At 56.7% G+C, this 12333-nt stretch overlaps 1 protein-coding gene across 9 annotated transcripts in view; it reads right to left on the minus strand.

The window, feature by feature from the left end:
• Positions 1 to 12333, minus strand: part of CRTC1 (CREB regulated transcription coactivator 1) — a 75877-nt gene that overhangs the window by 33171 nt on the left and 30373 nt on the right. For all 9 annotated transcript variants that reach the window (XM_086698542.1, XM_086698535.1, XM_086698541.1 and 6 more), the window contains exon 2: positions 1124 to 1240. In XM_086698542.1, coding sequence (XP_086554668.1) covers positions 1124 to 1240 — 117 coding nt within the window. The remainder of the gene's footprint in view (positions 1 to 1123; positions 1241 to 12333) is intronic.

Raw genomic sequence — 12333 nt, forward strand, 5'->3', positions numbered from 1 at the left:
GGCCCCAGTATACCCTTGGCCCGAGGGGGCTCTATGCCAGCCCTAGGCAGGGCCGTACTGGGGGGCTGCCCAGAGAGATGCTCTCCTTGAGGGAGAAGGGGGTGGGGGAAACAGAGGAAGAGGAGAGGCGGGAAGAGGGGAGAAAACTCGAACTAGGAAGGGCCTTGACAAAGAGGTCAGGCTCCTGGAGCACGTTCAGGATCAGCGCAACGGCTCCACGTGTCTGCTCCAGCGAGGAGGCCATCTGAGGAGGGTCATGCTCCGAGGTGCCCAGGGGAGGCAGAGCTGAGCCAGGTGGACCCAACCTGAGTCCAGGTGCCCTGCTGCACTCCAGCAGCGTTGTGGGAGGAGTAGGAGCTGGGGAGTGACTCGGGTGGGTGGGGGACTGAGCTCCATGAGGGACGAGTCTGGCTACACCTGGCCTGTCAACACATGGACAGACGTGGCTGTTTCTGAGGCCCTGTCCCAGCAAAGGGGCGGGTGTGTGGCCGTCTGATGGACCTGTCCCTACAGAGCCCAGACAAGCTGGGGATGGCCCCGGCTCTTGGCCCTGCTCCCAGGCCCACCTTGCCCCTGCTTCCACCTGCAGACCAGGGTCAGGGCAGAGCTTGGGGTAAGAAGCCAGCCCTGAGCCCAGGCAATGGGCCTTATCTCTCATTATTTATGATAAGGACGTGCACAGCGGCTGTGTGGCCTCCGGGAGCCGCGTTGTGTGCGCCTCTGCCAAGAAACGTTCGCAGACAAGTGGGGTCAGGCCACAGGGCCTCCTTCTGAGAATTGCTGGGCTTGCGGATTAGTGAGGCAGGATGGAGCCAAGCCCCAGAGGCCCCGAGCGGTTCCCGATGCCGCACAGCCGGCCAACAGGTGTAGCGGCTGCCGAAACACTCTCGGCCAGACCACAGCCTTGCTGTGGGCTCTGCTGACAGGGGACAGGCAAGGGCCAGGCCATCTCGGGGACAGGAAAAGAGTAGGTGGGGGCAGGGTGAGGCGGGCTGCGGCAATTATTTGGTGACCCCAGCTATCCACTGCGGCCGACACACATGCTTTCTTGCTCTGTGACCAGGGTGGGGCCCAGATGTGACACGTACCAGGTGGGAGGCTGTGTGGGGGCGTGGGGGCTCACCTGGAAGGGCAGATCCACGGTGCCACTCCCGATCTGGTTCACGTTAGGCAGGGACCCGCCGTAGTACTGGCCACGGCTTGGGCCCAGCTGCAGGTACTGAGACTTCTGGAGCTGGAGCTGCAAAAGAAGCCCGCAGCTACAGTGGGGGCTGGAAGCCCACCCGTGCGAATCATGAAGAGCGCCACCCCAGGGGCCCAGAAAGGAACCAAGCGGTGGGCCAACGGCAGCAGTCACAGAGGGTGCGGGACCCTTTGACTCTGATACTCAAAGGAGCCAGGTGTCTCTCCACCCAAAATGGCAGAATCAGCAACCCAGGATGCCCCAGGCAGCTCTCCCTAGGTAGGGGAGTGTGCCCTGTGGGCGGGGGGCTGCCTCCATGAACTTGGGGAACCTTGCTGGTTCACTCGCACGATTTGTGAATGAGCAAGAGAGTATCGGGCAGATCTGGAGCCTACAGCCTGTGGAGGAGGCCCCTCACCCACCCAGGGGAGCCATTTCTCATCACAGCCAAAGGCTGCATTCCCGGGGCGCGGGCCAGAGGCTGCGAATTGACACCCGGACACAGGAGAAACTGTCTTTCCAATGGCCTGAATCAGAGGGGCCGTCTCAGAAGCACAGCCCTGGCTTTCAAAGCGCAGGATGTGTGATCCCTCCGGCAGCACACACAGGGCAGGCAGGTCTGCCAGACCCCGCCTGAGTTCTAAGGGGTCCTGCCCAAGCCCCCAGGCTCCATCTGCCTGTCTCGCGGGCCTCGCCGGAGCTGGGGCCAGTGGAGGGCCTTCATCTGGGATGGCCGAATGCCTGCACGGGCCTCTACCCATCACTCACGTGGGGATCTGTCCCACTGGGCCACACCTCAGAACCAGCAGCCCAGCCCCCTGGCCGGCCGTGGCTGCCTCGGAGTGAGGCTGGGACCTGGCCTCGTCTCCCTTGAACAGCCGATTCCACTTTCCTGGGAATAACAGCAGATGCCCCTGACATGGTCAGTGCCGCTCATGGCCCCCAGGACTGAAGGCTGAAGGTCCACGACGCCTGTCACGCCCGCTCTGGGAGACAGACGTCATGTCCGAGGGGTGGTGGCTGGGCATGCAGGGAGGGTGGGCGTCTGCTCCGGCCCCGGCTGGGGCGGTTGCTAGGGTCGACACTGTGTACACAACAAGGCCGGCTCACGTTCCTTCACAAACAGCTCCTGGCAGCGCTCCGTGAGCTGGCTGCCCGCGCCGCCCCGCTCTCCCACGCCGGCCCCTGCTTCCTGGGGGGCCTGGGATACTGGAGAGGGAAGCGAGGCTCAGGAACTGGCCGCCCGCCCAGCAGAGCACCTCACCCAGGTAAACAGCTGTTTCCTGCAAGCTGTGGTGGGGTCAGAAGGGAGAATGACCTTGTTCCATCCTTCGCGGGTGGTTCTTGGGGTCTGCGGGGCCCAGCCCAGGGTCTGTCTCCAGTGGCTGGAGACGCTCACCGTGAATACCCCGCTGTGTCCCTCTCACCCCACAGTCATGCAAGATGAAACAGGCCAGCCCCCAGCCAGGGGGAGAGGGAGACTAAATACAGGGGGCCCCCACTCCCGCCTAGGCACAAGTCATCTCAGACCCAAGACACTCCACATGCTTCCTTGTGTCTGAGCCTTATGGCAGAAGCCTGCATTGCACCCACCTCTCAAGAACCATGTAGCCCCCTTCTTGGCCTTGGTTTCCCCCTCCCTCGTTGTCCAAGAGTGTGTAGGAATGCATGGCATGTGACACAGAAGTGCTTACACTACATGCATTTTTGTCACAGGCTGAGCTGCCAGCTCTGGGACCCTAGCATCCTGTCCAAGCACTCCACAAAGCTGCCATGTTCCAGGCCTCTAGAGAGCCTGGCGTTGGGGATGATCTACAGGACTGGGAACTGACAGGATGCTCTTGACTCACATGCTTCTGCAACACCAGCCCTTCCAGGCCCCACCTCTATCTGAGTCTTTCTTTCCAGCAGTGGCCTCCCCACCCAACTCCCCTTTGCTATAGGACTGTCAGGCTTTGGAGTACAGCCTCTGGGTTTGGAGTAGAAGCTGTGTGGGGCCCTGCTCTTCCTTTGGGGGGCCTTGTGCCTGTCCTTGGTTGCATATTGGCTATGTAGAAAAGGCCTAGAGAAGTCTGACCTTTGTCCCCAGCTCCTGGGAGGTGGAAGCCCTCTGAACATCCTGCCTGGCAGGACTATCTTTGTTTGCCTGGGGTCTTGGGCCACACCGGGTGGTCTATGCCAACAGTGTGATGTAGGATCTTGCGCCATGTGGAATCAGCTCGCCCTCTGCGAGGACTAGACGTGGAGGTCACCCATGTGGCAGTCAGCCAGGTCCCTGTGAGTCCAATAAAAACCCTGGACACCAAGGCTCAGGGGAGCACCCGCGGCTGGCAGTACACCATGCGTGTTGTTCACACTTTGGTGCTGGGAAAAGTACAAGCTGTCCACACGACCCCACAGAGAGGGGACGACTGGAAGTTCCATGCATGGAACGCTCCTGGATACCACCCCAGACACCCCTTCCCTCTGCTGACTGTAATCTGTGTCCTTTCACTCGTAATAAACCGTAACTGTGAGTGTTAACAGCTTCCGGTGAATCCTGAGTCCATCCTCCCAGTTGACCTGAGTGTGGTCTTGGGGACCCCCTCACTTTGCAAGAGCTGCCTGCCCTCCTGTGCCTGGCCAGGAACTCCAAGGAGCAGAGTACTGAGGTGAGAAGATGCCAGCCTAGGGCTCTGCCCCAAGGACCTGCTGCCTCAGAGGGTGCAAAGGAAGGAAAAACAGCAGAGTGAAACCATCAGGCAGGACCTGATGAACTGCTGAATGTTAAAGCTCATGCCTCTTCCTGTTGCCAAGCCAGTCTCTCATGCGTCCTTCCACACAGCAGCCCTCACTCCGTGCCCCCACAACGGCACTTGCCCCCGACCTCGCCAAAAGAGCTCTATAAACCCAGCATCCAAGCCAGGGCCTGTCGCTCAGCAGCACCTGCTCATGGAACACACAAGTGTACGAACATGTTAGGGAATCAATGAATACCACTGTTCCTGCTCTCAGGGGCTGCCTTTCACAAGCCAGGGGACAGCCCATCTGGAGGCACATAGGGCTTTTCAGAAGGCCAACACAACTCCCCAAACTATTAGAGGCTCAAGGTCAAAACAGGGCTTGGATGCCTTCTTCTCCCCCCACCTCATCCTCATGGCTGTTGGAAAAGGGCAGTGCAGACAGCGAACTGAGGCCCAGACAAGGCTGTCATACGCTGGAGGCCACCTGCTACAATAGGAGACCTGCATCTCCCAGGGTTCCTCCCTGCTTATGGCCTGTGGGTCAGATAGCCCAGGGTCTGAATCCAGGCTCCCCGATTATGAGTGGACCCCATTCCAGATATAGAGAGCCTGGGCTGAGGGTGTGTGGGTACCCCATTACCCATGCTTTTGCCATAACCTGACCTCTGCTCTCCCCACTCCTTGGTCCCAAAGCACCCTGGGTTTGTACACCCCCAGGGCCTTGGCCTGTGATGGCCCCCCTTCCATGCCCATCCCACAGGGCCTCCCTGACACCCCACTCAAGGAGCTGTCCCCCCTCCCCCCACCCCAGTCACTATCACCTCAGCCTCTGGTTTTTTAAGTTTATTTTGAGAGAGACAGAGTGCAAGTGAGGGTATGTGGGGAGGGAGGGAGGAGAGAGGGAGAGAGAGAGACAGAGAGAGACAGAGAGAGAATCGCAAGCAGGCTCCATGATGCCAGCACAGAGCCCAACATGGAGCTTGAACCCACGGAACCATGAGATCATGACGTAAGCCGAAATCAAGAATCGGACACTTAATTGAGCCACCCAGGTGCCCCTGTTTTTGTTGTTTTTAATAAAGTTTTCATTGTAGAAGCTTTAGATTTACAGAAAACCTGCAAAGATGATACACAGTTCCCCAACATCCCTCACCCAGCTTTCCCTAAAAGCCATCCTCCTGCCTTACTGGGGCAAAATTAAGAAAGTGACAGTGGGGCAGCACCCCTGGATGACCCAGACCCCACTCATGTAAAGCCTCCCAATTCATCTAATAGTGTTTGCTGTATTGGAAATGCCCTTGACCCTGTCCACCACTCCCTCTGGTCTCCACCAGACAGCAGGTACCCAAGACTCATGGTCTGCTGGTCACACTGTGTCCAGTGCCAGGCCTCTGTGTAATCATGCTGGACCTCCAGTAAGTACTGCCACATGTCTGCCTCACCTCCCACCATCACTGGTCCTTCCAGAACAATATTCCAAGACCAGGCCTCTCAAACCCTCTTGCTCTCAGGTTTGAACCAACTGACCAAGCAGCATCAGGCCCTGGGGTCAGAGGTATCTCAGGGCTGAGGCCAGCAGGGCCACGATGGATGGCCAGGAAGCACAGTGCAGACCTCAGCTACCTTGTGCTCAGCCCACTCCAAGCATTTCAGATGGCACCCCAGGGGTTCCTGAGCCCCCCTCATGGGCACAGAGCCCTTCCCAAGTCTCAGCACACTTGCTATCACACGAGTCCTACCTTCCGTGTCCCGGGGCTACCATAACAACTGACCACAAACAAGGTGGCTTGAAACAGGGTAGCTTAGAACAATAGGAATTTACCGTCTCACAGTTTAGGGGGTAGAAGTGCAAAGTCAAGGGGTGGGCAGGGTTGGTTTCTTCTTGAGGCTCTAAGGGAGAGTCTGTCCCAGGCCCTGGTGGCTCTGTTGTTCCTGTGCTTGTGGCCACACATTCCTTCGGTCTCTGCCTTTGTCCCCATGTGGCCTCCCCCGTGTCTGCCTCAAATCTCCCTCTCCTTTCTCTAACATCTGTCACCAGATTCAGGCCCCATCCTAATCAAGAATGATCTCGGGGTGCCTGGGTGACTCATTCGGTTAAGCGTTGGACTCTTGACTTTGGCTCAGGTCATGATCTCATGGTCATGGGATCGAGCCCCACATCTGGCTCTGCCCTGACAGCGTAGAGCCCGCTTGGGATTCTCTCTCTCCCTCTCTGCCCCTCCCCTGCTTGCTTGCATGCCCCCCCCAAATAAATAAATAAACATTAAAAAAAATGATTTCATTTTGAGCCCCTGAATTGCATCTGCAAAGACCCTCCTACCAATAAGGTCACATTCCCAGGTTCTGGGATAAACACACAGACACACCTTTTGGGGGGACACAATTCAGCCCTAAGACAAGTCCTCTGAGGGGAGCACCAGCACACTCCACTTTCCGGATGTGAAAAGTGAGGCTTGGCAGGCAACGGGACTGTCCGAGGTCACCCAGCTTGGAGGCGACTGAGGAGGGCACAGACTCTACTCCTGGAACTTAACCCCTGCATGACCCTGCAGACCAGCAGGTGGCTGGCACCACGGAGTGTCAGAGGCCACGTGGCATCGTGGATGAGAGCACACCAGCTCCTCGAAGCTTCCAGTCAGAGCATGAATCGCAAGTCCACACACTGACTCCGTCAAGGTGGGATCCAGCGCAAACTTCTCTGTAAAAAGCCCCTTTGGGTCCTGCCTCAGCCCAGGGCCCCTCGTTTCCAGGCAGGGCACCCCCACCTCCTGATACAGCCCGGGCCTGGGACACCTCACTCCACTAGCCCACACAAAGTCCTCTCCCCTCTCTCCCACACTGACACCCATTCCCTGTACAGAGCCCTATGTAAACGGTGGCTTCTCCAGCCTCTCCCAGCCCCATCTTGCTGATCCTCGGGCACCGCGCACATCCCCCACCTCCGTCCGTGCCCACACCCCTGCTGGACGCCTCCCCTCAACCCTGGCAGAGTGGAAGCCACAGAGCTGGGGAACGGGGGCGGCCAGGAGCCCTGGGAAGGTGTGCCATGACAAACACAGACACTTCTCCAGGGCAGCCCCCAGGCCTCCAGGGCCCTGCAGACGATGCAGATGCACCCCTACCTGCCAGCCCCTCCCATCCTCTCTCTCTAGATGAAGCTGGCCTTGGCTCCCCCCACCCACCACCCCTCCCAGCAATTGCCATGGCAACAGGCTGGCCTTCTAATGAGATTAAGGGGAGCGGGCATGCTGAAGGCTGAGCCTCTGTCCTCCTGCAAAGCCAAGCAGGCTTGGGGGCCATACTGCCGAGGGCTAGGGAGGAGCTGTGTGCTCTGAGCAGACCTTAGTTTCCCCCTCTCACCAAAAAAAGGCCTGCACAGTCTGGCCCTCTGCTCGCCACCAGCCAAGTAGGACGATGCCTCAGGCTGTTTGCAGTGGCACTTCCTCCTCCACTGGGTCAGCCCAACACTACGCACCTCAGCGCCACCTCCACGGGATCACCTCCTCCACAGTTCACTGTCCAAAACCTCCTGATCGAGCACCGCCTGTCTCCTCTCGTCAGACCGTCAACCCCAAAGGACCCTGGCACAATGGAGGAGCTTGGTATCCACATGAGGAACCTGCTGTCTGGATGAACACGTGAGTATAGAAACAGCTGGTGGATGCACTGAGAGTCCCAGGCAGGGATGATTTTTCTCCTGCATCCACACAGGGAGTACCTGCCCCCTCTCAGGGAAACTGAGGCCCAAGGGAGAAGGGCCAGCTGCCCAAGTGCGCAGGCAAGGAACCACCCACGCGAGGAAGGTAGCGAGTGAACGCCTTCTCGAGTGCAAGACACTTCGGGGACCAGAGCACAGAGCAAGACCCCAGGAGGTACATGCACCTGGCCCAAAGTCCTGCACCTCAAGCCTCCCCTGGTGGAGCCTTCAGAAGGCTGCCAACAGCAGAAAGGCCCCTGAATGGGCCACCTGTAGGGGATGCTCCCTGAGACGAAGGGACCAGAGTTTTGGCAGGTTCTCCCAGCAGCCATGGTGGCATGCGGACGGAGCCCCCGAGAACCCATGAAAGGATGTGATTCTGAGTCATGTGGAGCTGCCAGTGGGTTTTCTGGGGTCACGGCTCCCTGACACGTGTGCACACCCCAGTCTGTGTGGCTATGTCCCTCCAGGTTCCTTCCAAGGCCTGACCCCAAGAGGCTCCCCAGTCTCAGCTCAGGCACGAGGCAGTGAATTTGGGGAGGGCAGACAGCCCCTCCCAGGCTCCACTCATCAACCTGGGCCCTGACGCTGCACAGATGATTTCAAGTGACGTGTGCTGTGGACACCTCATTGAGGCCACAGAGGATGGACTCCAAACACCCCAGGCAGAGTCACCCCACGGAAAGAAGAACCAAGGGCCGCTCGCTCCAACCAAGGACTCTCAGCCCCTGCCCTGTGGCCACTGAGAGACCAGCAGTGTGACCACTCATGTCACATGTCCATGGGACACACCATCTCTCCCACGGCTCCCCACGCCTCCCCAGCCCTCTCTGGAAAGGACCGGAAACCTGGGGTTCTGAGGGAGACAGCTGTGCACGCACAGGTGCCAAACCAAGAAGGCCCACGACTGCTTTTTCTGTCTTCCTGAACTTTTTTATCGAAGTAAAATTAATGTAACGTAAAATAAACCATTTTAACATGTACGATTCAGTGGCACACAGTTATATGTTATATATGAGGTCATTCGCAACCATCACCTCCATCTAGGTCCAGAACACTCCCATCGCCCCGAAAGGAGGCTCCATCCCGTTGCCTGTCATTCCCTCTCCTCCTCTCCCTCCCCCACCCCGTGGCAACCACCAACCCGCCTTCAGTCTCTATGGATTTGCCTGTTCTGGACGTTTCACATAAGTGGAATCACATAACGTGGCTTTTTGTGACTGGCTTCTTTCACTTAACACAACGTTTTTTTTGTTTTTTTGTTTTGTTTTTTAAAAAATAATGTCATACCCAACGTGGGGCTCAAACTCATAACCCCAAGATCAAGAGTCACTCACTCCGCTGGCTGAGCCAGCCAGACGCCCTCACTCAGCCCAGTGTTTCTAAGGTTTATCCATGTTGTAGCACGTGTCAGTGCTCCGTTCATTTTTGTGGCCGAGTTACAGTCCATGATACAGATGGACCCCATTCCGTCCACCAGTTCAGCTGTCGAAGGACATTTGGGTCATTTCTGCCCTTTGGTGATTGTTGACTGGCACTGCTGCGAATTGAACAGGCGAGCACAAGCGTCTATTTGAATCCCTGTATTCAAGTCTCCAGGTATATAGCTAGGAGTGGAGTGCCCGGTTCACATGGTAATTCTGTATCTATCTCGTTCAGGAACTGCCAGACTTGTCCACTGCACCATTTTACATTCCCACCAGTAGTGGTCAAGACTTCCACTTCTCCACATCCTCACCAACACTTGGTTTCTGCCACCTGATGAGTGTGAGGTGGTCTCTTGTAGTGGTTTTGATTTGCATTTCCCCGATGACTAACGGTGTGGAACTTTGCATGCACTTACTGGCCATCTGTGTATCACCTTTGCAGAAACGTCTATTTGAGTCTTTTGCCCATTTTAAAACCGGGCTGTTGGGGTGCCTGGGTGGCTCAGTCAGTTAAGCATCCGACTCTTGATCTTGGCTCAGGTCATGATCTCAAGACTCATGTGTTCGAGCCCAATGCCAGGCTCTGCGCTGACAGTGTGGAGCCTGCTTGGGATTTTCTCTCTCTCTCTCTCTCTCTCTCTGCCCCTCCCTCGCTCATGTTCTATCTCTCTCAAAGTAAATAAATAAGCTTTAAACAAAACAAAACAAAACTAGGCTGTCTGTCTTTTTCTTGTTGAGTTCCAAGAGTTCTATATATATCCTGGATATTAATCTCTCATTGGCTACGTGGTTTGCAAATATTTCCTCCCATTCTGTGGGTTGACTTGTTACTTTCCTCGTGGTCTTCTGACACACAAACATTTTTAATGTTGACAGAATCCAATTGGTCTATTTTTCTTTTGTGGCTTATACTTTCAGTGTCCTGTCTAAAAACCCATCACCTTATCCAGGTCCGGGACTATTTACACCTATGCTCCCTTCTAGGAGTTTTAGAGACTCAGTTCTTACGTTTAGGTCTTTGGTACGCTGAGAGTTAATTCCTGTGTAAGTCTGCTGCTGCCCCACTCTCACCCACTGCCGGCCGAGAGGGCTCTGCAGCAGCGAGGAGCGCCAGGCTGGCCCCGCGGAAGCGTGCTGGTACGCTGGAGTTGCTCATCAAACGTCTGCTGGGCGCGGGAGGGAATGCTGAATGAATGAGGGAATGAATGAAAGCGTCACAGGCGTGTGGCCGAGCGTGGATTCCAGGCTGAGTCACCCCTGCCCCCGGCCCCCTGGCCGACTGAGACACTCCCCAGCTGCCTCCTCACTCGTTCCCAAAGTGTAAATACAGACCCAGATACACAAACACCGAGTGCGCCTCGGAATGCCTTTAATCAGGCTCTTTTGCCGCTGCCAAATTCCCAACCCTGGCTGAATCAGAGGGTCCTCTGTGAGCACGTCTTGTTTCCCTTGTTGGTGGCGGTTGTTGAGCACAGACGTTCCGGCTGGGATGTGTGAAGGGTCTCTCGGGGCCTGCGCGCAGCACAGCTGGCTCACGGGGGCCTCTTTCCCTGTGAAGGAGACCCCGGCCCTGCCAGCCGGCCGCGAGCCAGACCTGGGTGGGGACTTGCAACCGCTCTGAGACGGGGAGACATGGCTTCACCTCCATTTTGCAAGTGGGGGAACTGAAACACTGAAGGAAGCACAACGGGCCTGTCCCGAGGTCACCCAGCGAGAGGAAGGGGCCTCGGTTATAAGCCAGGGTCTTTCTCCTGCAAATCTCAACCTCCCACGGGCAGCCCGCAAGGCCCTCCCCTGCTTTCTGCCCCCGGACCCTTGCACCCAATTCATTCTTTTCTGGAACCTTCCATGGAGCTCCTTCTCATCATTTAGGTTTCAGCTCAAATATCGCTTCCCCCAAGAAGCTCTCCTTGACCCCCGACTTCTAAAATAACCCTCTGTATTAACTCTGACCACCATAACTAAATACCACAGACTGGGCAGCTTAAACAAAAGACACTTATTTCTTCCAGTTCTGGAGGCCAGGAGTCCGAGATCAGGGTGCCGTCTCTGTGAGAGCCCTCTTGCTGGCTTGCAGAAGGCCCCCTTCTCCCCTTCTCCCTGTGTCCTCACGCGGCCTTTCCCTGTGGTGCGTGTGGGTGGAGAGAACTCTCTCTTCCGCTTCTCATAAGGACGCCTGTCCTATTAGATCAGGACCCCACACTTATGACCCCAGTTCACCTTAGTCACTTCCTCCTTGCAGACCCCATCTCCACACACACTCACACTGGAGATGAAGGCTTCTAATAAATGTGAATTTAGGGGACACAATTCAGTCCACAGCACCCTCTCATGGATATGTTGCCTGCCTGTGTCTGTCCGGCGGGCCGGCTTGCCCAGACAGCTGGGGTCCTGCTTGTCAGGACTCTGTGGGCACCTCAGGGATGAGTGCCTACCTCCAGGAAGTGACCGGGGAGAGCTATTATCTGGAACTGGAAAACTCAGCCTGAGTCCTCTGGGAACACCACCGACAGCCAGTCAGTCCCAGGCAAAGCCCAGGGGCCCCAGGAATGACCCAGCAGGAGCCCCAAGGGTCCCGGGTTGGGGGGCCTGTGGGGAGAAACCTTCTCGGGGCCTGGCCCTGGAGAGCCCAAGAGTCAGTGAGATGAGGGTGACAAGCAGTGTGTGCTCCTCCAGGGCTACAGGGCTACCAAGACACGAAGGGTGGAAAGTCGAGGCACCATTTCCAGAATGAGTTGCCCAAATACAAAATAATGCACCTGCTCACCAGGGTTGCGGGCTGGCAGATGGACGACAGTGCTGGACAGCATCTTGGGCGGCTACAAGGGAATGTGACAAAGCAGGAACAGCCCAAGGTGAATCAGCTCAGCCCCTGTACTGGGCTGACCAGTGGCCCCCAAAATTCACACCCACCCGGAACCTCAGAGTGTGATCTTGTTTGGAAATAGTTTTTGCAAATGTAATCAGGTAAGACTCTTGAGATAAGGACACCCTGGATTTAAGGAGGTCCTTAAATCATACTACCAGAGGGGCACCTGGTTGGCTCAGTCGGTAGAGCGTGCGACTCTTGATCTCGGGGTGGTGAGTTCAAGCCCCACATTGTGTGTGGAGATTAGTTTTTTAAAAAGTCTTGAAAAAAGAAGAGGACACAGAAACAGGGAAAAGGCCACATGAGGATGGAGGCGGAGAGTGGGGTGATACAGCCATAGGCCAAGGAACCCCAAGGACTGCTGCAGCCACCAGAAGCTGGAGAGAGGCCTGGGACAGATTCCCCTCCGGGGTCCCCAGGAGGATCCAACCCTG

Source organism: Puma concolor, chromosome A2 (assembly GCF_028749965.1).
Source record: "Puma concolor isolate L17-30 chromosome A2, mPumCon1.1.hap2, whole genome shotgun sequence".
NCBI lineage: Eukaryota > Metazoa > Chordata > Mammalia > Carnivora > Felidae > Puma > Puma concolor.